This window comes from Bipolaris zeicola, assembly GCF_000523435.1.
Source record: "Bipolaris zeicola 26-R-13 unplaced genomic scaffold scaffold_51, whole genome shotgun sequence".
NCBI lineage: Eukaryota > Fungi > Ascomycota > Dothideomycetes > Pleosporales > Pleosporaceae > Bipolaris > Bipolaris zeicola.
The window spans coordinates 594-21,514 of NW_006912100.1; the positions used below are offsets into that span (position 1 = coordinate 594).

Sequence of the window (20,921 nt, forward strand, 5' to 3'; positions counted from 1 at the left end):
AGGGCTTGGCTCTGCGAATTGACCGGACTAGTAGTCTTGGTGCCGTTGTGCTTATCAGTACGTAGGATCTGAGTACTACCACCATGATCCGTTTTCTCTGGTCGCTCGAATATCTCAAGGAAAAAACGCCAAGCATAGATATGCAGAGCCTGCAAACTGGTTCCCCGGAGCGGTTTAGTCATTGATGTTACTCCATAGCTGCAGCCTCGTTTTCCATGCGTCGGGTTATGCTCTGCTGTGCTGTAGTAGTGACAAGTGTGGAACCGGTAAAATGCCGGCATCGGTCCCGCGCCGAAGAAATGCCTGAACCGCTCGACCATGGAGCTCGATGCGATCGCTGATCGGCATACCAAATAGAGCCCATGGAATTGTGTGTATAATGGAGCTCTACAGAGACAGTAGACCATTGTCTACCAGGCATATCGATCAAACTCATCTGCCACCATGTTGCGAAAGATTGCTTGCCATAACCACCCCCGCTTATCCACGCTTTGCCATAACAGGAATTTAATGACAACAGGGCGCACCAAGTATTGTATAACAAAGATTTTGTGTGTAGGCAAGCCCTCAAGACGAGTCTTTTGCATACCACAGTTTTTTTTTTTCACAGCCAAAGTCCCTTTCAATCATCATCACAAAGCATGTGCCCACCTTCAGACCTTGCCAATGCCGCCGTTCGAGACGCTGGCGGTGCATCCGACCACTATCCCTTTGAGGCTTCCCTGGATACACCGATATCGAAAGCTGCATATACACATGCTGCAAGCATTCTGCATCCATCCATCCTCAATCACAGCATCAGGGTGTTCAAGTATGCAGACGAAATAGCCAAACACACTAGCTCAAAGTACTTCACGGATCCGCACCAGCGTGACCTACTGTTCACCGCATGTCTCCTCCATGACATTGGCACGACGCAAGAATACAATGGCCCACAGCGATTCGAAGTCGAAGGTGCGGATGCAGCAGTCAAGCACCTCTCGGATTTCAGTGTTAGCAAAGAGGATGCGCACTGTGTATGGACCGCCATTGCATGTCACACATCTCCGGGCATTGCAGAACGGATCGGCGAGCTCTCGAGAATCGTGCGCATAGCTGTAGTCACGGACTTTCGAAGGGATGTTACAGAATGGAGCACGCTCGAATCAATGAGAGAGAAGCTGGAAGCTCAGCACGAGCGAGTAGGGATCGAGAAGGTGCTTGGAGATGCAGTCGTTGAGCAGGCAAAGATGAACCCTAGAAAGGCGCCCAAGGTTTCATGGCCTCACGCAATGTATGCGGCGTGGCTTGCTGAGCCAGGTTGGGACGGTGTGAACAAAGCGTTTTGAAGAGACTTGGTAGGTCGGCTGGGATAGTGTCGCGTGTATGGATGGGTATGTCGTATGTTCATAGCATTCATTGGCCGTGCAGCCATGTTCGTGGTATTCTTTTGGTGTCTCCAAAAATTCAACCTCCGTCACCTCTCTCCAAAAACCCTGGATCTCTCTCAATTTTTCCTTCAAACTTGGTCCACCACGCCTGGAAAGCCTTGAGTGGTACTGTATCCCCCGTACCCCAGCTAGTCAAAAAGTCGTAGCAGTTCTTGATGATTCTCTGTGCGAGCACTTTTGTCTCGACGCTCCTCTGTCCCCTGAGCACCAACTCATTGCCCTGGATTGCTCCTGTTGGTTGCGACCCAGCAGCAGCCTGCGCTTTGTTTTGCTCTATGGCAGCGGCGACTTGTTGCGCAGGCTCAACGCTTATTCCAAGCGCCAGCGGCACAGTGCTTCCGTTTGTTGCATCCATGGATACTCCCTCGTCGACCATGGAGTCGTCGCTGCCTAGACTCCCCGCTTTGGTGTTCACTTTAAAGATTGCACTGGGCTTTTCGTTGGCGATTGCGCCGAGCAGTTTAAATTCTGTTGTGCCAGGCAGTTGAGCATATACGGCAGCAGCAGTGCCATCTGGAAGTGTGACTCCAGGTAGGAGGAATACGACAATGTGGGAGAAGGAAGGCTGCGAGGGAATCTGAAATGCCGATTGCGTAGGCGAAATGATGGACGAAGGCTCGATAATGACAGGGCGGCCGGATATTATTATGCCTACGGGAGAGGACATTGTGAATGCTGTATAAGATGCGATAAACCACCAGGGCTCCCTTGGGTGGCCGTCAGGCTACAAGCTGAGCGTGTGGCTTTGACATGTTTTGTGTTCTGCGTCATGGCAGGCCCAAGCTTCGCCCCACATGGCCTCACATGGCCTGACATGTGCAACGTCCATTGCTAACTTATACCCACAAAAGTCTTGCTATGTTGGAATCTGTAAGTGCGATTATGGCAATGCCTCTGCAAGACCCGATATAATAGAGTTGTCTCACATTCTAAAGCCGTGTGCAGCGCTGATCCATTCCTGGTCCAGCCTATCACTAACCCTCTTCAACACCCGACTTCCACCCATCAGAGCCTGGAACAAATGGATTCGCTCATCTTTACTCATGATAAGAAAGCGAGAGAGTCCAGTTGCAGATATATGCTTCGGCTCGGCTGCAAAGGGTGAGCTGGAGCAGACTGCAATTTCGAGCGTCGTCGGCTTCTTCAGCAATGCCACAATGGCCTGGGCCGCAAACGGATTTAGACCTGCTCGACGCAGAAAGACCTCGTACTAGTAATAACCAATAAGATAAAATGCTTCTTAGTATGGCTGTATTACTTACTGTTGTTTCCTGTGGTATAGGCTTAATGTCACCAATATCGGCTGAGCCGTACGGTAAGCCGTATTTTCCCATCTCTGTCACCGTGGCACGCGCAAGGGCCTTCTCGCCCCCAGGAACGTACTGTACTAGCACATCCCCCTCCATATCAGAAGTAAATTCCTCAAACGCTTTCAATGCTACACTATCGCGTGGGTCCTCTGGACGGCTAGACCCCAGCTCTTCCAATTCACGACCTAGTCCTTCGCTGATCAGAACAATCAGCCTCTCGTATCGTGACTGAAGAGTAGCCAAACACTCCTTTATCGGAGACCTTTCTGTTTGGCCCGGAAGAGCTCGCTGCTTGATTTGTTGCAAAGAAGTAAGAATCAGACCGGTGGAAGGCGAAAGAATCATGTCAGCATCTTTGGCCGGCGAGTGCGGTAGAGTGTAGTCTCGGTACACCATCTCAGCGTTTGGAAACATATGTTCTATCTGCCTCAACAGGCTTCTTTGTTGTAGAAACTTTGACGAAATGAGGAATGAAGACGGCTTGAGGTTTGCTGGGACATTTATAGGCGAGGGTAGAGGGTTCGTCGTCTTCGTCCTCTCATCATCCCTAAAACTCGCCTTGTGCATCTCGTTTCCTCCATCCTCGACAGGCCTCGTGGAGGTCTGAACTTTTGGGATATCCACTGAATGGGTACTTTTGCTTAAGAAAGGCTTTTGAACGATGTCAGCTCTTACAGACCCAGCAACCTTTCCACGTGTCTCCAAGAACCTGTGAAGAGCACTCGTAGCAGAGAAACCACCAAACATGAGTTCATTGCCATTGTCGTCTTTCGTCCCCTGTGTGGGCTTCAGCCGTGAAATCTGTTCTTGTGACAACTGCTGGCTCGTATCTGTAGTCTTAGCCTCCAAGCCTGCTGGTAGATGGCGCGGTGGCACTGCTTTTTTGTGACGTGTGTCTATCATATCTTCTTTTAGCTCCAGTTTGCGCTTGTTTGACAAGGCTTGTATGTCATGGCTATCCTCATCAAGCACGGATTCTAGTTCGTTCTCGTCGTCTTCATCAAGGATTCTGAGTCCATCCCGCTTCCACACCTGCGTAGAGCTGGTTGCAATGCTACCTGTCCCAGCTTCACTTATAATTTTCTTCATCTCAGTTTCGCCATGTAATGTCTCATCTAGCTTCAGTGTTGATATCTTTGTCGTCAAGAAACCCCATTGCAACTGTCTTTCCGGAAGTGACGTCCCATGCCAGGATGGCGCGATTTTCAGTTCCTCACGTTTAATCCTCCGTAGGAATTGCGTCTGAGATTCAAGCTCAGTGGGGTGCCGGCAATTGTCGCGGTTTCGCCGACTGTACTCAACCCAGGGCGCCACAGGTAGTAGAGAGTCGATATACGGAACGTCCACACGTGCAGTCGTATCAGCGCCGGACAGCTGTTCATTTCCAACAGACTTGCTCACTTTTTCAGCAAGTGGCTCAATCTCCGCGAAGATTTCAAAGTCCTCACTCGCAATATCATCATTACCATCGGCATTAGCTTGACCCCAGGGCTCGTATGAGACAAGCTCACTTAATGTTGTGGCAAAAGAAACTGATTTGAGCTTCTTCATTGGTGAGGTAGAAAATATTGATGGTGTCAATGGTCCTTCCACTTTCAAGTCTGCAGCTTTACGCTTCGAAGGAACTCGTGCACATGCCTCGGACAGCGGGCTAAATGATAGTGAATGAATCATGTCGAGAAGCATCGAATCACTGCTGTCCGACTCTTTCCGAGTAAGGGAATCTGCAGCCATGATCTCACTTTGGAGGATTTCTGTCTCTGCACGGACAGAGTCACTGCTATCCGATACAAGCGGCAGATTGTTTGTGGGTGATGAAGGTATGTAGGGCTTCTGCATTGGAGAAAGCGGGAGTAAAGGAGGCGTAACGGGCCGAATAATTAGATCCTAAACTGTTCAGCATAGGTATGCAAAGATTGTGCATCATCCAATTACCCGATTGTAGACCTTATCTTCAGCCTTCAGCGCCTCGCTATCCTCTGGCACGTATGCATCGCGGATGGCTTCTTGGAGATACAAGAGTGTGCTTCTTGAGACAGCAAGCTTCTCAGTTTTGGCTTGCGCATCGCATTGCGCAGGATATGTGAGGTGTGTGGCGGGCCATTCAAAGCCTTCATCATTCTGCTCATTAACAAGTTCAGATGGGATCTTGAGATTCCTGAAGTCTGGTGGCGCCACACTACCGAAATTCAACAAGTCAATATCGTGGTCTGACTGGAGAACTGGAAGTTCATGCTTTAGATGCAAGGTGCATTTTCTGTTATCAGTCTGAAAACGGCTAACCGGAGGCTCTTCTCGGTAGGTATAGATTGTCTTGAGCAGTAGTACAGTGTCTCTGTTCACTGTAAGTCGTTCCTTTGTTAGTGTGGAGACCACATCAGTAGTGGAGGAGTCAGAGAAACTGCAAAGACTTTCATCTAGAGCTGTAGCCGACGATACATCCAAATCCGGAAAGGGTCGTGGCTCAGTTGTACAATCGATACAGAGGTCTTGCGCTCGTGCATATTCGAGAGGACGGAGTTCATCTTGTGGGCTTGGTTGATCCATGGTAGCCATACACGTGTAGTCGCATATTTAAACTCAAGCAAGTAACGATCAAGTTTTTTTTGGCTGGGAATTGGTGGATAGTTAAGTTGGTGTCAGGTTTTGGATCGAGGATTGTTCCTTCCTCGTCTGTCTCACCGACATCCCCACGTGGTGACTGTACCAGAGAAGTCAACACTAACAGAAGCTACAACATCACAAACAAGAAAGCATGGGTTCAAAGTGGTTTGACGTTTAATTTTTCATTGTACTCGGCCGTTGCTGTACTGCAGGCCGTTTCATATGTTCTCAAATGATTGTGCAAAAGACACTTAATTATTTACAGCTCATCATCTTAGCTCCCCGCACGATAGGCATAACAAGCCCTTATCACTTATTTAACACTTATGGAGTAGCCGGCTTCTGACCAAAACCGAGCGACTGGTTGCCACCGTTGAAGGCAACAAACTGCGCCCTGAACATAGTGTCGCCATAGATTTGCAGACCCGAACCCTGGTTGCCCTGTACACCACCGAAGCAGGTGGTGTTTGCCTTGTCGACAGGCGCAAAAATGAGCTGGTTGCCAGGAATCTTGGCCATGTACGAGTCACCAATGGCGACGCTCATGTCGGGCAGGGTAGTTGCGCATGGGAAGATGAAGCCACCAACTTGAGCATTGAGCTGGGCGCCCTTGACCTGCGAGTAGTATGCATCGGCAACCTGTTGGTCCACAAGAAGAAGAGATGTACCAGTGTCGGCAATAGCATCAGATCCCTGTGGGTTGTCGAACAACTGGTCACCGATGGCAAACTTGGTGGAGCCGAATTGCCAGAAGCCAGTCTCAGCCTTGACCGGAATCCAGGCCATCTCGCCCTCAAACTTGGTGGCATCAATTTTGCCAAACTCGTAAACACCAGTGCCATCAGGATCGAGATCGGCAGTAAAGACAGGCAGATCCAAATCGTTCATGACATTGGCGAAGAAGGTTTTCTGAGGAGTCTTCTTGGTACCGTCGTTGACTGGTTCGTTGTCAGTAAAAGGTGCTGCACCCGAGAGTTGGTCAACTTACTCGTGTTGAGTTGGGAGAAGGCAAGGCCGACAAGGCCGTCAGTGTTGGCATCTTGAACAAACGATTGGGAGACCTGGTTGGCGAGCTCAACGGCCTGGTTCTTGACCGTGACACCTCCAATGGTAACGGTGTCTGTGCCCACGATACCAGCGGCGCCAGAACCGTCGCCGTAGCTAATTTTCCATTGAGCACCGTCCACCTTCTTGAACGTAGCCGACTTGGCAGGATCAAAAGCAGTGTGTTGACCAATGAGCTGAGGGTCAAGCTCGGTGCTGAAACACCAACTGTGCGTTACAGATTAGTACATGGTTGGTTGTAAGTAGCAATGAGTACAAGCTTACAGATCAGAGGAGCCAGAATCAAAGTCCAAGTTGAGGGTCTGTCCGCCAATGTCGACGGGGGACAAGAACAGGGCGGCATTGTCGGCAGGGTTAGCGGCAACTGTTCCACTCGAGTTACCACTGGAGCCACCGGCAGCAGCAGCAGTAGCAGTGTCGTTGCCCTTTGTTTGCTTGGAGAAGGAGATGAAGCCATCCTTGACCATAAAGTCCTCCTTGATCTTGAAGTTGTATTTCCTAAATACCTTCCTCATGGCAGCAGGACCATTGGGGCCAGTGGGATGGGCCTTGTTCAATTGCCTGGGAACCTTGAAGGAACGTTTCTGGAGACCCCTCTTGCGGGAGGGAGCCGGGACGGCTAGCACAACGGCTGCCAAAAGAGCAACAAAAAGAAGAAAGCGTAGGGAAGGCATGTTGAGCAAACGCTGACCGGCAGCCTGACAGAATGAATCTGTCGTTTGGAGAAAATAAAAAGAGGAGGAGGAGAAGAAGAAGAAGAAGAAGAAGTGGTCAAGGAGAAGAAGGAAACGGACGAAACAAAACACACCACTTCCTAAGAAAACAAATATGGAACCCAAGCCTAGCCTTGGAGGATGGTTATCAATGAGTGTGCGAGAAGGGTGGCTTTTAAAAAGAAGGAATACCGGCGCAAGTCCTACATTCAGAGAGGATGAAACTCGAAGAGAGATGAAACCCGAATCCACAATCGGATCATATAGCGCTGCATATTGAAAATGTTTGGGAGCGCTAAGCCCGTATGCCAGACACGGAGGGAAATGGATGCGGCAGCAGACTAAACGCTACGCGTACTACGTTGAAGGAGATCCATGGGGAAATGTCAGTTAGCTCCTGTCAGCCTGTCAAGGCCCATTGGCTCTATGCAAGCGTGGGTAGGCAGCGTTCAGTTCAATGCAGCCATGTGGGTCGGACCTGCGCAAGCTCAGTGGCGAGGGAGCATCTAGAGCCTCAGCATGGCTGTATCGATAAGGGGCAGATGGATTCGTTACGCGTCCATCTATGATGGTGGTTGTGATAGTGGAGCGAGAGAGCGGCCGTCGGCGTGGGTCGCCGCTCAGGTGTGTTTCAGTGGCGTAGCATTCGCAAACGCCATATACTACAGCACGCAGCCATGGCAGTGACGCTACGATGCGTTCATGTTTCCTCGGGCATTCTCCATACCCACTTGGCAGTTGTCCGCCTGCTTGCCTGCTTGCTTGCTGACGACGACAACAGGGCTGCTTGGATGACTTTACAAATGTTGAAGTTGTCCATGTCTCTCAACGGCGTCGCATGAAGTTGGCGCCGGGGACGGGATTTTTGGTAGTGTTTCAGAGTGCCAAGGCCAGACAAGCTAACCCGGCGATTCGGCTCCGATGAAACCCAGGGGCCTCACGTCCGCAACTCGAGCAGACAGTGGCGCGTACAGCACCGTGTCGACAGAGAAGCGTCCGCGGCGAGGCTTAACTATGATGCCGAGGATTTTCCCTCCAAACACTCTCCGTCTTGGACAGCATGCTTGACCATGGCAATGTATATGAACACTTCGGCCTTTCGGACATGAGCCTGACCTCCAAGGCGCGTTTCCTCGCTTGCCGTGTACCCTTGGTTTGCTTTTGCAAACTGCAAATCGCTTCCTCGTGGGACCCAAATCCGCACCATGCCAATGGTCGCAGCCAAGAGTGCCTACCAAACATCGTCCTTTGCCCATGTTCGAGGCGTGTGCCAGCTCCACAAGAAATACTTTTTAGCCAAGCGCAGATGGGCTAAAATGTATTTGGTACCCAAGGAAAGAAAAACACGTGTATGCATGGTACATCAGTCCTGAACTAGGCACAAGGTTGCATGTGCAGGGTCTCGGCTACTTACCTACTTACTTACTTACAGCACCATGACGGGCGGCATTTGTTTGCATGAAATCAATGCATATATTCGTATATTAAATAACAATACTTTTTTTGTTCCTCTTCTATCATGACTCGACATTGCCGCTCCCCACCTTCGTTCCCAGTGTCGATGTTTGTTGCCCATACAAACAATCGCAGCCACCAGGATATGCCAATCCCTACCAGGCCATTTGCTGCAGGATCTGTAACCTCCCGCTGTGCTTGGCCCATCCGCCATGGCTCCCTCCAAGCCTTCGCGCGTGTTGTGCCCCGGCGCGGCAACATCCCACTTCGCACGGCGCCTCCCATTACCGTCCATCCCATTGTGTAATCGGTAACGTTTCAACCGCCATAGTGTGTTCCAAACATTGCAAATCAACCCCCCTTTCATCCAAGAAGCTCTACATCTAGCCCAATTGCCCTCATAAACAAGTTTACGTTTGCCGTTCGAGCGCTCGCCATGTCTGGTGGTAGAGCCTTGCTCACAGAAACTGTCTCCATGACGCGGTCCTTCACTCCGAGTACCAGCCTCTGCTGTTGCTCCGGGCTGGCTCCCACACCCATTGCTGCCAGGAACTGCCAGATGTACATGTCGTCCGTGTCGTTGATGCTCCCTGGGAACAGGTAAGGCAAAACAGGCTCAATAACGTCAAACAAGCGGTTGTAAAGCCCGGTCCATTGCTGCCAATCAGTCACCATCTCAGGCGCCGACTGCTTAAGGAGTTCAGCCCGGGAAATCAGGAACGTCAGCAGAGTAAGGCCTATCCTGCTCCGCGCCACTACGTGGAGGTTGGTGCGGTCTAGAACAAGGCCAAGAAGTCCAATGACAATGTTCAGCGGTGCATCTGAGATGTGCGCGTGGATGGGCGACATGACCGTCTGGGAAAAGAGATCGACTTCCTCACGGATTGCCGCACTCAGGGGCTCTTCGGGCGTAGCAATGGCCTGCCCCACTACCGAAAGGGCATCGAGGTGCACGACAATCATAGTCACGACCGTAATGCGCTCCTGCTCGTTAATGTGGCGGAAGAGGCGCGGGATAACTTTCTTGCCCTTGGCATGTGAAAGAATGGAAATGAAGGGATGAGGTGTGCTGGGCAGGTTAGCAGGAGCAGCTTCATTGGGGGGGCACGACATACTTGGGGTTGATGGGCTCCATAATCCTTGTGTTAAGCCAGAGCTGCTCGTGGAGAACCTCAATCCGCGATCGCCATTCCATGTGTGCTTGGATGGCTTCAGGAGGACTGTTTTCTTGAATTGGCATTGGCATGGCGCGCTCATGATCTTCCATTTGCATCAACGTCTTGTACACCGCCTCGATGTTACGAAGTGTTTGTTTACGATCTGCGACGGAGGACCGAGGGTGTCTTGGGAGCTTGTCGTTGGTTTCCGGTCGCTTAAGGTTGAGCAGCGGTCGTGGCGTCTTGGAATTGCTGAATGCAATTTTTCCAAGACTGCCCTCGACGACGAGTTGTTTGGCTTTTGGCCGTGCTTTGGCAGCCTCAACTGCGCGTTGGATCTGTTGCTCCATGCGCTGCATGTGGTTGTCGCCTCCGCGGCCATGTCGACGGGCGCCAAACCGGTTGTTCGTCTGGAAGAGATAGGTTTGGGCAAACTGGCTTGCTGGCTGCTGGGGGTTGTGGCGTGGAGCACCCCGGATCTGGCTGAAGACCTGATAGTAAAAGTCCTCTGCAATGGCAGCTTCAGGGCCCCGTTCTTCTAGGTTTCCAGTCGCGGTCATCAGCTGCTGCAGCTGGATACGAGTGATGAAGTTCTTGTCCTGAGGTGTCATGAGACCATTGTCCTTTGCCAAAAGGGCAATCTTGTGGTTTCGCTTCGCGCGCTTTGCGTCTTCTTCAAGGAAAGCAGCACGCTCGGCCTCGGACAGCTGAAGGAGCTGCTCCGGGTGGGTAATGACCATCCCAGGAAATGAAGGGCCTCTGTTGTGGGCTCCTGGCTGACCGCGATGCGGGCCAGGCTGCATAGGCTGGCCCTGGCCGGCGAGGCGGTTGGGGTTCTGCAAGATCTGGCGGGGCTGTGCAGGTGAACCTTGGATCTGGTTCTGCGGGGCACTGGGATCGTTGGAGTGGGGTCGCTGTCGCTGGAGAATGGTGGGCTGCTGGGGTGATTGGGATTGGACGGGCTGGTCTGGCAGTTCGGCACGGAGCTGCTGTTGATGTCTCGGCGGCATGCCCTGCTGCTGTTGCTGGGGTCTCTGCAGGATCTGTGGCGCAATGTGGCCAGGCATACCGGGATACTGTGGCTGGCCCTGGGGGAATTGACCCTGCTGCTGGTACTGCTGCTGAGGGTAGCCGGGGAAGGCCTGGGGCGGTGGCTGCTGAGCCGGCGGGGTGGCTCTGGCGTCACTATTGAGAGATTGAGCGCGCATCATAGCCTCGACCTCCTCCATGCTCATGACCTTCCTGGTGGGTGCGGGCATCTGGGCAGCGGCAGCGGGCTGTGGCGAGGGCTGGCGCTGGGCGGCGGGCTGCTTGGGTTTGAGGCCCCAGATGTCGGCACGCGCCTCGAGCTGGGGAATGTACTCGGGGTCCTTGTAGCTCTCATAGCCGGAGCGATTGGGCTTGGAGGCCTGGGGGACAGGGGGTCTCTGTTGGTACTGGTGCTGCTGTTGGTGCTGCTGCTGATGCTGCTGCTGTTGAAATTGCTGCTGGTGCTGCTGGTGCTGGGGGATCTTTTGGCGAGCGTGGAACAGCATCTGCTCCTCCTGAATGGTACCGGCAACCATTGACGTCTGGCCGGCAAAGTCAAAGTGCTTGCCAACCGACTGCTGCGTGGCCGGGCCGTCGCCAAAGGTGTCGTCATTGCGGTCGTCGGCATCGTCGTCTAGCTGGTCGCCGAGGCCGTCGTAGGTGTCGTCGAAGTCGATTCTGTGAGTAGTGAGAAGCAGGCCTGGTGGGCGTCGAGGGCGACATGGACATACACATCGTCATCGGCCGCCCCGCCGCCGAGGGCAGCAAAGGCATCGTGCTGGCCAAAGCCGGGGGCGGCAGTCGAATGGCCCTGGTCACGCGGCAGCGTCGTGTCGAAGCCGAAGAAGGACATGGCGGCGGGCCTCTCTCTCACCACACGCGGGATGTGTGTGGTGGTGGTGATGGCGGGGGTGGTTGTTGTTGTTGTGGGCGGGCCGTGTGCGGTGGTGGTAGTGGTGGTGGATAATCGACGGCAAAGTCCGCGCGCGCTCTCGTATGGCCTGGCTGGCCCTCGTACCCCCGGCAAGCCTAGCCTACTATACCTGGTCCTCAGCCACACTTTCTTACCTGTCCTACCGCCTACCATTCTTACCACTGCAACAACTCCTTTTCTGACGGCTCAACTCCTGTTTCTACTTTGCTTCCATCTGTCTTCTCCTTCTTTTCCCCCTTCCCCACCTTGTCCTCCGTTTCAGCCCGCCCACCCCTCCGTGGCCTTCTTCTTCTTCTTCTTCTTCTTCCACCTTGTCCTGCCCATGCGCACGCCTTGCGCCAAGTAGTAGTCGCTCGTTCCCCCTGCACCACGTCGCCGCCGCCGCCAAAGACGCCACGCGCACCCTTTTACCCACTCTTGCTCGCAGCATAAAAGCAGCCTGGCAGAGTGGAGAGTCTCCGACGTCACTAGGAAAGCTCCAGCCTGTCGATCACGACTCGCAATCACAACCACAAACACCAACATCGTCCGCCATCCGCCATGGCCGGCAGTCAGCGCTATATCCGCTACATTGTCTTCGCTGTCATCGTATGACCCTCCCCTGTCACCTCACTCACGCCCATGCAGCCATTGACTCCCTCCAGGCCCTGTTCCTTCTCTACTTCATCGGCTCCTCATCGTCCGTGCCTGCCACAAACTGGCCAGCCTACCAAGATGCAAAAACCCCTGCCACACCGCCCCAGGGCAATGCCGCCGTGGTAGACGACGACGAAACCCCTCGCGCTTCCACCCCCAGCACCGGCGCTCACACCAACCCCGGCACTTCGCTCAATGACAAAACACTTCCACCTGCCACCATTGCCGGTGACCGCATGAACGCAACATTTGTCACACTCGCCCGCAACCAGGACGTCTGGGAGATTGCAAAGTCGATCCGCCACGTCGAGGACCGCTTCAACCGCAAGTTCAACTACGACTGGGTCTTCCTCAACGATGACGACTTCAGCGACGAGTTCAAGAAGGTGACGACGGCCCTCGTCTCCGGCAAGACAAAGTATGGCAAGATCCCCAAGGAGCACTGGTCCTTCCCCGAGTGGATTGACCAGGACAAGGCCGCAAAGGTCCGCCAGGAGATGAAGGAGAAGAAGATCATTTACGGAGACTCGATCAGCTACAGGCACATGTGCCGCTACGAGTCGGGCTTCTTCTTCCGCCACCCATTGATGCTCGACTATGAATGGTACTGGCGCGTCGAGCCCAGCATCGAGCTGTACTGCGACATCAACTACGACACCTTCAAGTACATGGCTGAGCACAAGAAGAAGTACAGCTTCACCCTCAGTCTGTACGAGTACGTCGAGACCATCCCCACGCTCTGGGACGCCACCAAGAACTTCACAAAGCACTTCCCCCAGCACATCAGCAAGGACAACTCGATGAAGTTTCTCAGTGACGACGGTGGCGAGACCTACAACCACTGCCATTTCTGGTCCAACTTCGAGATTGGAAACCTTAACTGGCTCCGATCTGACGCATACATTGACTTCTTCACCTCTCTCGACCATGCTGGTGGTTTCTTCTACGAGCGCTGGGGTGATGCACCTGTCCACTCCATCGCCGCCGGTCTGCTCCTGCAAAAGGATGAGCTCCACTTCTTCAACGACATTGCCTATTACCACGTTCCCTTTACGCACTGCCCTACAGGCGAAAAATACCGCCTTGACCACAAGTGCTCATGCAACCCCAAGGATAACTTTGACTGGAAGGGTTACAGCTGTAAGTTTTCCCATCTGGCTTTTGCAAATACCAATACTTACATGCCAACAGGTACTTCTCGCTTCTACGAGTTGAACGGCCTGGAGAAGCCAGCAGGGTACGAAAAAGAGCAGGACTAGATGCTCAATTTCACTTTTCGTCTATAACACCAGTGCGAATCGCCGTCGGCTTTGTTTTTCTCTGCTTTTAGCGGACCCGACGTCTGACGTAGTCTAAAGTGCACCACTCTCCCCATCAGACAAAAGACGCCTTGCAGTGAAGATTGTCTTGTTTGTGCTCGCCATCATCAGTCTAGGGATTTTCATGGTTAGAAGACGTTGCACTGAAACATCCCAGTCGCCGCAAAATTCGTTAGCCAAGTGGCCTTTATAGGGAAATCAGGGAGGATCAGAAAAAAAATTACTCTAAATGGCGTAAATGTTGGCTTGGCGTTGAAATCTATGCTTTGGTCATTTACCTCTGGCTTTGGCTGGTTGGCTGTCTGAGATGGGTCATGCCGTGGCTGTTATCCATTTACTTGTAATGTTATATATTATTGTAAACATTAGATTCACTGCTTAGACTAATGATGATGATGCGTCTGATATGTGCAATTGATGCCATTTCTTTATTCTTTGTTCTTCTTCTTTTCTAGTATTAATCATTATAGTTGACTATGCCGCTGCCATCCTTGTTCGCCTTGGGTACCCCATAACGTTCACTCAGCTCATCTTCCTGTGACCGACTTTGCGAATCAAGATATGGTCGTTCGGCACGCACCGCAACGCGCACGGCGTGTCTGCGGTGTGGCGCAAATCCATATGACGCTGAATGGTTCTACACTGTGTTAGTCATTGCTCTCGCAATTGCTTGTATCAAGGATTCCCAAGACTTACCGTGACCCTGTTATCCCAAAACGCAACATCACCTTCCTTCCACTGAAACCTCGCCTGAATCTCTGGACTCGTCGCGACAATCTCATTCAACAGTCCAATGATATGATCAGACTCGGTCTTGGGCACACCCACAATCTTGGTCACGAACCCCGGGTTGAAAAACAGACTCTTCCACCCCGTCACCGGGTTGGTTCGAATAAGCGGGTGCTCCGTTGTCACGGGCTCGCGACGTACCGTGCGACCCAGGTCGCGCGATCCTTGAGCTTGCAGTTCGGCAGAGTGTAGCGCCGTCAGTGACTCGAGGTACTTTTGCATGTGTGGTGAGAGCATGTCGTAGGCTGCGTATTGGGAGCTCCAGAGTGTGTCACCGCCGCCACCCCGTGGGGGGCCTGTGAGGACTTTGAGCGATGTGTAGGATGGTGGTTGGAGTTCGTATGTGACCTGTTGTCATGATTTGGTCAGCACGATGCCAGTTTTGAGTCTGATGGGTTTTTTTTAGTTCTTACATCTGAGTGCCAGAGAAATGTAGGTGTGAACAGCGCTCGTAGGTCAGGACTTCCTTCTCCTGTGAAGATGACGTGTACATCCTCGAGGCCCTCACGCTTGGGAACACCCGTTGTGGCGTGCTTGTGAAGCTCGCCAAAGTACTTTCCCAGCTCTCTTTGCTTGTCAATGCTGAGGTTCTTTTGGTCGCGGAAGAAGACGACGCCTCGTGTCGCAATCAAACGCGCCAGATCGTTCTTTTGTGCATCGGTAAGGTTGGCGAGGTCCACGCCGTGTACTTCCGTTCCGATCTTAGGGTTGTAGTCAAAGACGTCTGTGGCAGAGGCAAGGAGGTTCTTGAAGTTTGGGTCTCCTAGTTGGCCCTTTTCTATGTAGGGAATCTCGGTGTATGCCGGCCATGTGATGTCTGGGAAGTGTGGTCGTAAGTCCTCGTACTCGTATGTGTCATCATGTTGTTTGACTTTTGTTCGTCCCGGGACGTAGCTGTGTGCATTTGTGGGCTTTGACGCCACTACGGGAGTGTCCGTGGTGTTGGGTTGATATAGTGGTTCAACAAGTCCAGGTGCCATGGTAGCGGCAAGTGTATGATGCACGCCTTTTGAGATGGGAGTGATTGCAACGCTTTGAAAGGCTTTCTTCTATATGTGTCGTTCAAAGAGAATGGGGTAGAATTGAGAGAACCTGTAATGGCACTCAAATCAAGAAACTAAATTGCTAGAAAGGATGAGAGTATGACTCGAGAAGTGGAATGGTATCTGGGGAAAGACAGAGCCAGTGAATCCACTACTTATATCCTGCTGGGTAAAGTGATATCTAAAGTGCGTATTGTTGTGGGGAAACAATATGCCGGCCTTGATAGAGCAATTGCGCCATCGCACCTAATCCGATGATCAATCATAGTCCACAATACTGACGACACTTTGCAATCTTACGTGTCAGAGGCGTACGAGAACTGTCATTGAACTATGGAGTGCTGAGCGATTAACGGGAGCAGAGACGGGGTACTACACAATCCTATATTCTATCGGCCAAGTTGTATCTTGGTAGAATTGCGGCTCAGCGCACATCATTGCGTACAAAGCAGACTAACTGGGAGAGTGAGTTGCTGAAGTCGGTGTAAATTCAGACGCTAGCCTGATATGGAAGCTGAGGGCATGGCACCATATTGCACCATTTCATGCTCTGACTTCAACATCGCCCGACAATGGATTTTTTGTCCCAAAGCAACAGGGAATTTAGACCGTCAATGTTCCCGTCCCTTACCGGTTTCGTTCAAGCTGCAAGATTGGCGAGTACAGCCGCGTGGGGAAAGTATGCGGAGATGGACGTGGGGGCAGGACGTGCTACGTTCCTAGGACTGTGTTGCTTGGTAGAGCTTAGTGCCTTCGGATTGCCTGTGATTGTCACTTGTGATCCATACCAACGGTCTCTTAGCGATATACAGCTAGGACCTGCAACGCTTAACAATTGTCGCTTGTAGCTACTAATGCGACTAAATACCCCTTTTGCAGTCCTCCTCTTACTTTGCAGAAAGAAAAATAACCATGCTTGCTCGAACGCTTCGACACCTGACGCCTGTTCCAGTCGCACAACGTGCAATATAACCAAATTATCAAAAATGCCTTCTCTTATCACTTCTCATTTGTATCCTCTGCTAATGTGTGCCGAGTCGACGGGGGGTTCCCAAAAAGGCACAGAGTCTTTTTTATACTGATCGCCCTGTGATGAAGGGTATCGGGACACCATTAAGATTTAGCCACTGTATCGAGGCTTTGCGCCCCTCACGTTGGGACTCGACGCCAGGGGCACTTTGGCCGCCTGTGGATTCTGAAGCATTCTGGACACGCCGTCTGACGATGCCCTTTTCTTCAAGAATGGGACTCCAGTACGGGTGTGTGCCTTTATGTATGCGGTAGAGTTCGTAGTTGCCGAAGATAAGAACGAGTGTAGATGTGACGGGTATGCGTGAGATGTTGTGGAAGATGCGTGTGGAGCTCATGTTTCACAATTTAAATCAGGCCGCGAATGTAGAACGGAGTAGTGAATGATGTACTGGACGTGCTCAGCACCTTTCTGAGGTTGAGTATCGTGAGTAAGTATGCGCAGGAGGCGAGATGGGGTGATGCGGAGTCTGGCGAGAGATGAGTGGCTGAAGCGCGGGGACACGCCTTAGCGCGATTTCGTCGCCGAGCCGCATCAACTTTCTCGACTATGCGACAGCTCCGTCCAATCCACGCACTCCAATCTTTCATAGGCAACCACTGCCAGGTTACAACACATCATGCGTACTGGAACCTAAGCAAAGGGGCTTGAGTTTAGAAACCACATAAATCCGACCATCAACAAGCGCGACTTCACCGGTCCCGACAATCCACAGAACCACGCGCCTTGCGAAGACGCAGGTTACCGCCATGGACGATCTCGAGAACCTCGAATTTCTATCGCTCGTTTCCAAGGTCACGTCGGAAATACAGAACCACGTTGGTGTCTCCGACAAGACACTTGCCGAGTTCGTCATCGACCAACATGCCGACTGCAAAGATGTTGCCGACTTCAAGAAACAGCTCGAGGATGTTGGCGCCGAGTTTCCACAGAGCTTGGTCGAGAGCATCGATCGCCTGATTCTTACTCTGCATCCCAAATACAAGAACAAAGGCGCAGGCGGGAAGCAGGGAAGCGCAAATGCAGAAGACGACGGAGATGCAACAAGTCGCAAGACACGTGTCTTCAAAGGGTTGGCCATTCCAGACAAGGAGGTGGAATATGATGTGGCAGATGAGGAGCCGGCAAATGATGCGCCGCAGGCCGATGCGCTGGATGACACGTTTGCCATGCTGGAGGGACTGGCAGGGAAGGCACCAGGCAAGCCCAAGGAGCGGTCGCGCAAGAGGAGCATGAGTCCATACGACAGCGACGACGACGCCAGTAGGAGCAAACGACACAGGCGGAGGGATGCATCGTGCTCTCGCTCGCCATCAAGGAGTCCACGACGGGGGCGGCAACGGGAGCAGAACGACGAGTTGGTTTTTGAAGACGAATTTGGCCGTACAAGAACTGTCAAGCCCAGCAATAAACAACGAAGCCGCAAGAAGTATCGCGACGAAGATATTGAAGAGTTCCGACGGCCGCCCACTCCCGAGCTCGACGACGAGCCAGTGCTGTACAAGATTTACGACGGCAAGGTCACGGGTGTCAAGGACTTTGGCTGCTTTGTCAATCTACAAGGTGTGAAAGGCAAGGTTGATGGACTGGTCCATGTTACCCAGATGATGGAGGGGCGAGTCAACCATCCATCAGATCTTGTGTCGAGATGGCAGGAGGTCAAGGTTAAAGTTATCAAGACCGAAAACGGCAGGATATCGCTCTCGATGAAAGAGGTGGACCAGAGGACAGGCCGTGATCTCGCACCGGAAAAGCGTATAGCATCATTTGGGACCGGCGCGAACTCGCAAGGTCTCGGTGGTATTCCAGGAGTTGATAGCTCTGTGCCAGTTGTTGAGGATGGCTACAACAGCCGTAGAAACGGCATGCGGAAACGTATGACTTCGCCAGAGCGATGGGAGATCAAACAACTCATCGCCTCTGGCGTAATCCCCAAATCTGACTACCCCGATATTGACGAGGACTTCAACGCGCATATCAACGGAGAGGGCGGTTTCGAAGAAGAAGAGGATGTTGATATTGAAGTCCGTGAAGAGGAACCACCCTTCTTGGCTGGTCAGACCAAGCAATCACTGGAGCTTTCGCCAATCCGCGTTGTTAAAGCACCTGATGGCTCGCTCAACCGTGCTGCAATGGCCGGAGACACACTAGCCAAGGAACGTCGTGACCTCAAACAACAAGAAGCACAGGAGAAGGCGGCAAAAGAAGCGGCAAACGTGGACTTGAGCAGTCAGTGGAACGATCCTATGGCTCAGCAACGGCAGTTTGCAAGCGATCTCCGCAACACACGAACGAACGAACCCAGTCAAGCATTACCAGAATGGAAAAAGATCTCCACAAATAGCAGGGAAACCTCTTTTGGCAAGCGTACCAATATGAGCATCAAAGAACAGCGGGAGTCGCTGCCTGTCTTCAAATTCAGGAAACAACTGCTTGAGGCCGTTGCAGCCCATCAAATCTTGATTGTAGTTGGTGATACTGGATCTGGAAAAACAACACAGATGACACAGTATTTGGCTGAGGCCGGCTATGCTAATGAGCTTGTTATTGGTTGCACTCAGCCCAGGCGTGTAGCAGCTATGAGCGTCGCCAAACGTGTTGCTGAGGAAGTTGGTTGTACTCTAGGGAACGAGGTTGGTTACACGATTCGATTCGAAGACAAGACTTCACCGGATACGCGTATCAAGTACATGACGGACGGTATCCTGCAGCGTGAGATTCTCTTGGACCCCATGCTGTCCAAGTATAGCTGTATCATGCTCGATGAGGCCCACGAACGTACGATTGCCACAGACGTCCTGTTTGGGTTACTGAAAAAGACGCTCAAGCGGCGACCTGACATGAAGCTCATCGTTACTAGTGCCACCCTGGATGCCGACAAATTCTCGGAGTACTTTTACAAGTGTCCCATCTTTTCAATCCCAGGTCGCACGTTCCCTGTCGAGGTCATGTACAGCCGGGAGCCCGAGTCTGATTACCTTGACGCAGCATTGGTTACGGTCATGCAAATCCATTTGACAGAACCAGCAGGTGATATCTTGCTCTTCTTGACAGGAAAGGAAGAAATTGATTCTTCTTGTGAGATTCTGTCTGAGCGTATGAAGGCCTTGGGGCCGAACGTACCAGAGTTGATGATTCTACCCATCTATGGTGCCCTGCCATCTGAAGTGGCGTCTCGCATCTTTGAGCCTGCGCCCGCAGGCAGTCGAAAATGTGTTATTGCTACTAATATTGCTGAGACCAGTTTGACTATTGACGGTATCTACTACGTTGTAGACCCAGGTTTTGTCAAGCAAAGTTCTTATGACGGAAAGCTAGGCATGGACCGTTTGCAGATTACGCCTATTTCCCAAGCCCAGGCTCGTCAAAGAAGTGGCAGAGCAGGAAGAACCGGACCAGGAAAATGTTTCCGCCTGTACACCGAAGCAGCATTTCAGAACGAGATGCTGCCGACAACTATTCCAGAGATCCAACGTCAGAACTTGTCAAACACAATTCTCATGTTGAAGGCTATGGGCATTAATGATCTGTTGCATTTTGATTTCATGGACCCACCACCCACCAACACCATGTTGACAGCTCTGGAAGAGCTGTATCAGCTGGGCGCATTAGACGATGAAGGGCTGCTCACGCGTCTTGGTCGGCAAATGGCGGATTTCCCCATGGACCCTTCTCTCTCCAAGTCACTGATCAAGTCAGTCGAGCTCCAGTGCTCAGACGAGATTCTTACAATCGTGGCTATGATCAGCGCCACTCAGAACGTTTTTCATCGTCCACGAGACAAGCAGCAGCAAGCAGACCAGAAGAAGCAGAAGTTCAACGATCCATCTGGCGACCACATTACCCTTCTCAACGTCTACAATGGCTGGAAACAGGGCGGCTTCAGTACACCATGGTGCCACGAGAACTTTGTCATGCCCAAGAACATGCAACGCGTACGCGACGTACGTAATCAGTTGCTGCAAATCATGGCACGACACAAGCATCAGGTTGTGTCTTGTGGTCGGAATACCATCAAGGTTCGACAAGCACTCTGCTCGGGTTTCTTCCGCAATTCAGCGCGCAAGGATCCTGCTGAGGGCTACAAGACGCTTGTCGAGGGTACACCTGTGTACCTGCACCCTTCTTCATCGCTCTTTGGCAAGCCCGCCGAGCATGTCATATATCATTCGCTTGTCGAGACTACCAAAGAGTACATGCACTTCTGCAGTGCCATTGAACCGAAGTGGCTAGTGGAAGCTGCACCTACGTTCTTCAAGGTTGCGCCGACGGATCGCTTGAGTAAGAGGAAGAAGGCGGAAAGGATACAGCCGCTACATAACAAGTTTGCAGGCGAAGACGATTGGAGGCTGAGTGCTCAGCGAAGGGCAGGAAGAGGCGGCGGTGGTACGTGGGGCTGATTCTATG

At 52.1% G+C, this 20,921-nt stretch overlaps 8 protein-coding genes across 8 annotated transcripts; 2 read left to right on the forward strand and 6 right to left on the reverse strand.

Annotated features, from left to right (window-relative positions):
• Window positions 1–641: 641 nt before the first annotated feature.
• Window positions 642–1,328, forward strand: COCCADRAFT_35742 (uncharacterized protein; the record flags this gene model as incomplete). Its single annotated transcript, XM_007712877.1, has 1 exon — window positions 642–1,328. The coding sequence occupies one exon, from the start codon at window positions 642–644 to the stop codon at window positions 1,326–1,328; it is 687 nt and encodes a 228-aa protein (XP_007711067.1).
• A 118-nt stretch (window positions 1,329–1,446) lies between these two features.
• COCCADRAFT_92965 (uncharacterized protein) lies at window positions 1,447–2,097 on the reverse strand (the record flags this gene model as incomplete). Its single annotated transcript, XM_007712878.1, has 1 exon — window positions 1,447–2,097. The coding sequence occupies one exon, from the start codon at window positions 2,095–2,097 to the stop codon at window positions 1,447–1,449; it is 651 nt and encodes a 216-aa protein (XP_007711068.1).
• A 255-nt stretch (window positions 2,098–2,352) lies between these two features.
• On the reverse strand, window positions 2,353–5,287 carry COCCADRAFT_35744 (uncharacterized protein; the record flags this gene model as incomplete). The annotated part of the gene is made up of 3 exons (XM_007712879.1): window positions 2,353–2,640; window positions 2,693–4,627; window positions 4,676–5,287. The coding sequence occupies 3 exons, from the start codon at window positions 5,285–5,287 to the stop codon at window positions 2,353–2,355; spliced, it is 2,835 nt and encodes a 944-aa protein (XP_007711069.1).
• A 381-nt stretch (window positions 5,288–5,668) lies between these two features.
• Window positions 5,669–7,083, reverse strand: COCCADRAFT_93061 (uncharacterized protein; the record flags this gene model as incomplete). The annotated part of the gene is made up of 3 exons (XM_007712880.1): window positions 5,669–6,282; window positions 6,333–6,616; window positions 6,674–7,083. The coding sequence occupies 3 exons, from the start codon at window positions 7,081–7,083 to the stop codon at window positions 5,669–5,671; spliced, it is 1,308 nt and encodes a 435-aa protein (XP_007711070.1).
• A 1,857-nt stretch (window positions 7,084–8,940) lies between these two features.
• COCCADRAFT_25266 (uncharacterized protein) lies at window positions 8,941–11,616 on the reverse strand (the record flags this gene model as incomplete). Its single annotated transcript, XM_007712870.1, has 3 exons — window positions 8,941–9,646; window positions 9,693–11,441; window positions 11,495–11,616. The coding sequence occupies 3 exons, from the start codon at window positions 11,614–11,616 to the stop codon at window positions 8,941–8,943; spliced, it is 2,577 nt and encodes an 858-aa protein (XP_007711060.1).
• Window positions 11,617–12,237: 621 nt separating this feature from the next.
• On the forward strand, window positions 12,238–13,592 carry COCCADRAFT_35747 (glycosyltransferase family 15 protein; the record flags this gene model as incomplete). The annotated part of the gene is made up of 3 exons (XM_007712881.1): window positions 12,238–12,285; window positions 12,342–13,473; window positions 13,525–13,592. The coding sequence occupies 3 exons, from the start codon at window positions 12,238–12,240 to the stop codon at window positions 13,590–13,592; spliced, it is 1,248 nt and encodes a 415-aa protein (XP_007711071.1).
• A 517-nt stretch (window positions 13,593–14,109) lies between these two features.
• COCCADRAFT_93006 (uncharacterized protein) lies at window positions 14,110–15,421 on the reverse strand (the record flags this gene model as incomplete). The annotated part of the gene is made up of 3 exons (XM_007712882.1): window positions 14,110–14,289; window positions 14,349–14,789; window positions 14,855–15,421. 3 exons carry the CDS (start codon window positions 15,419–15,421, stop codon window positions 14,110–14,112), a joined length of 1,188 nt encoding a protein of 395 aa, XP_007711072.1.
• Window positions 15,422–16,557: 1,136 nt separating this feature from the next.
• COCCADRAFT_35749 (uncharacterized protein) lies at window positions 16,558–16,851 on the reverse strand (the record flags this gene model as incomplete). Its single annotated transcript, XM_007712883.1, has 1 exon — window positions 16,558–16,851. One exon carries the CDS (start codon window positions 16,849–16,851, stop codon window positions 16,558–16,560), a length of 294 nt encoding a protein of 97 aa, XP_007711073.1.
• Between the last annotated feature and the right edge of the window lie 4,070 nt (window positions 16,852–20,921).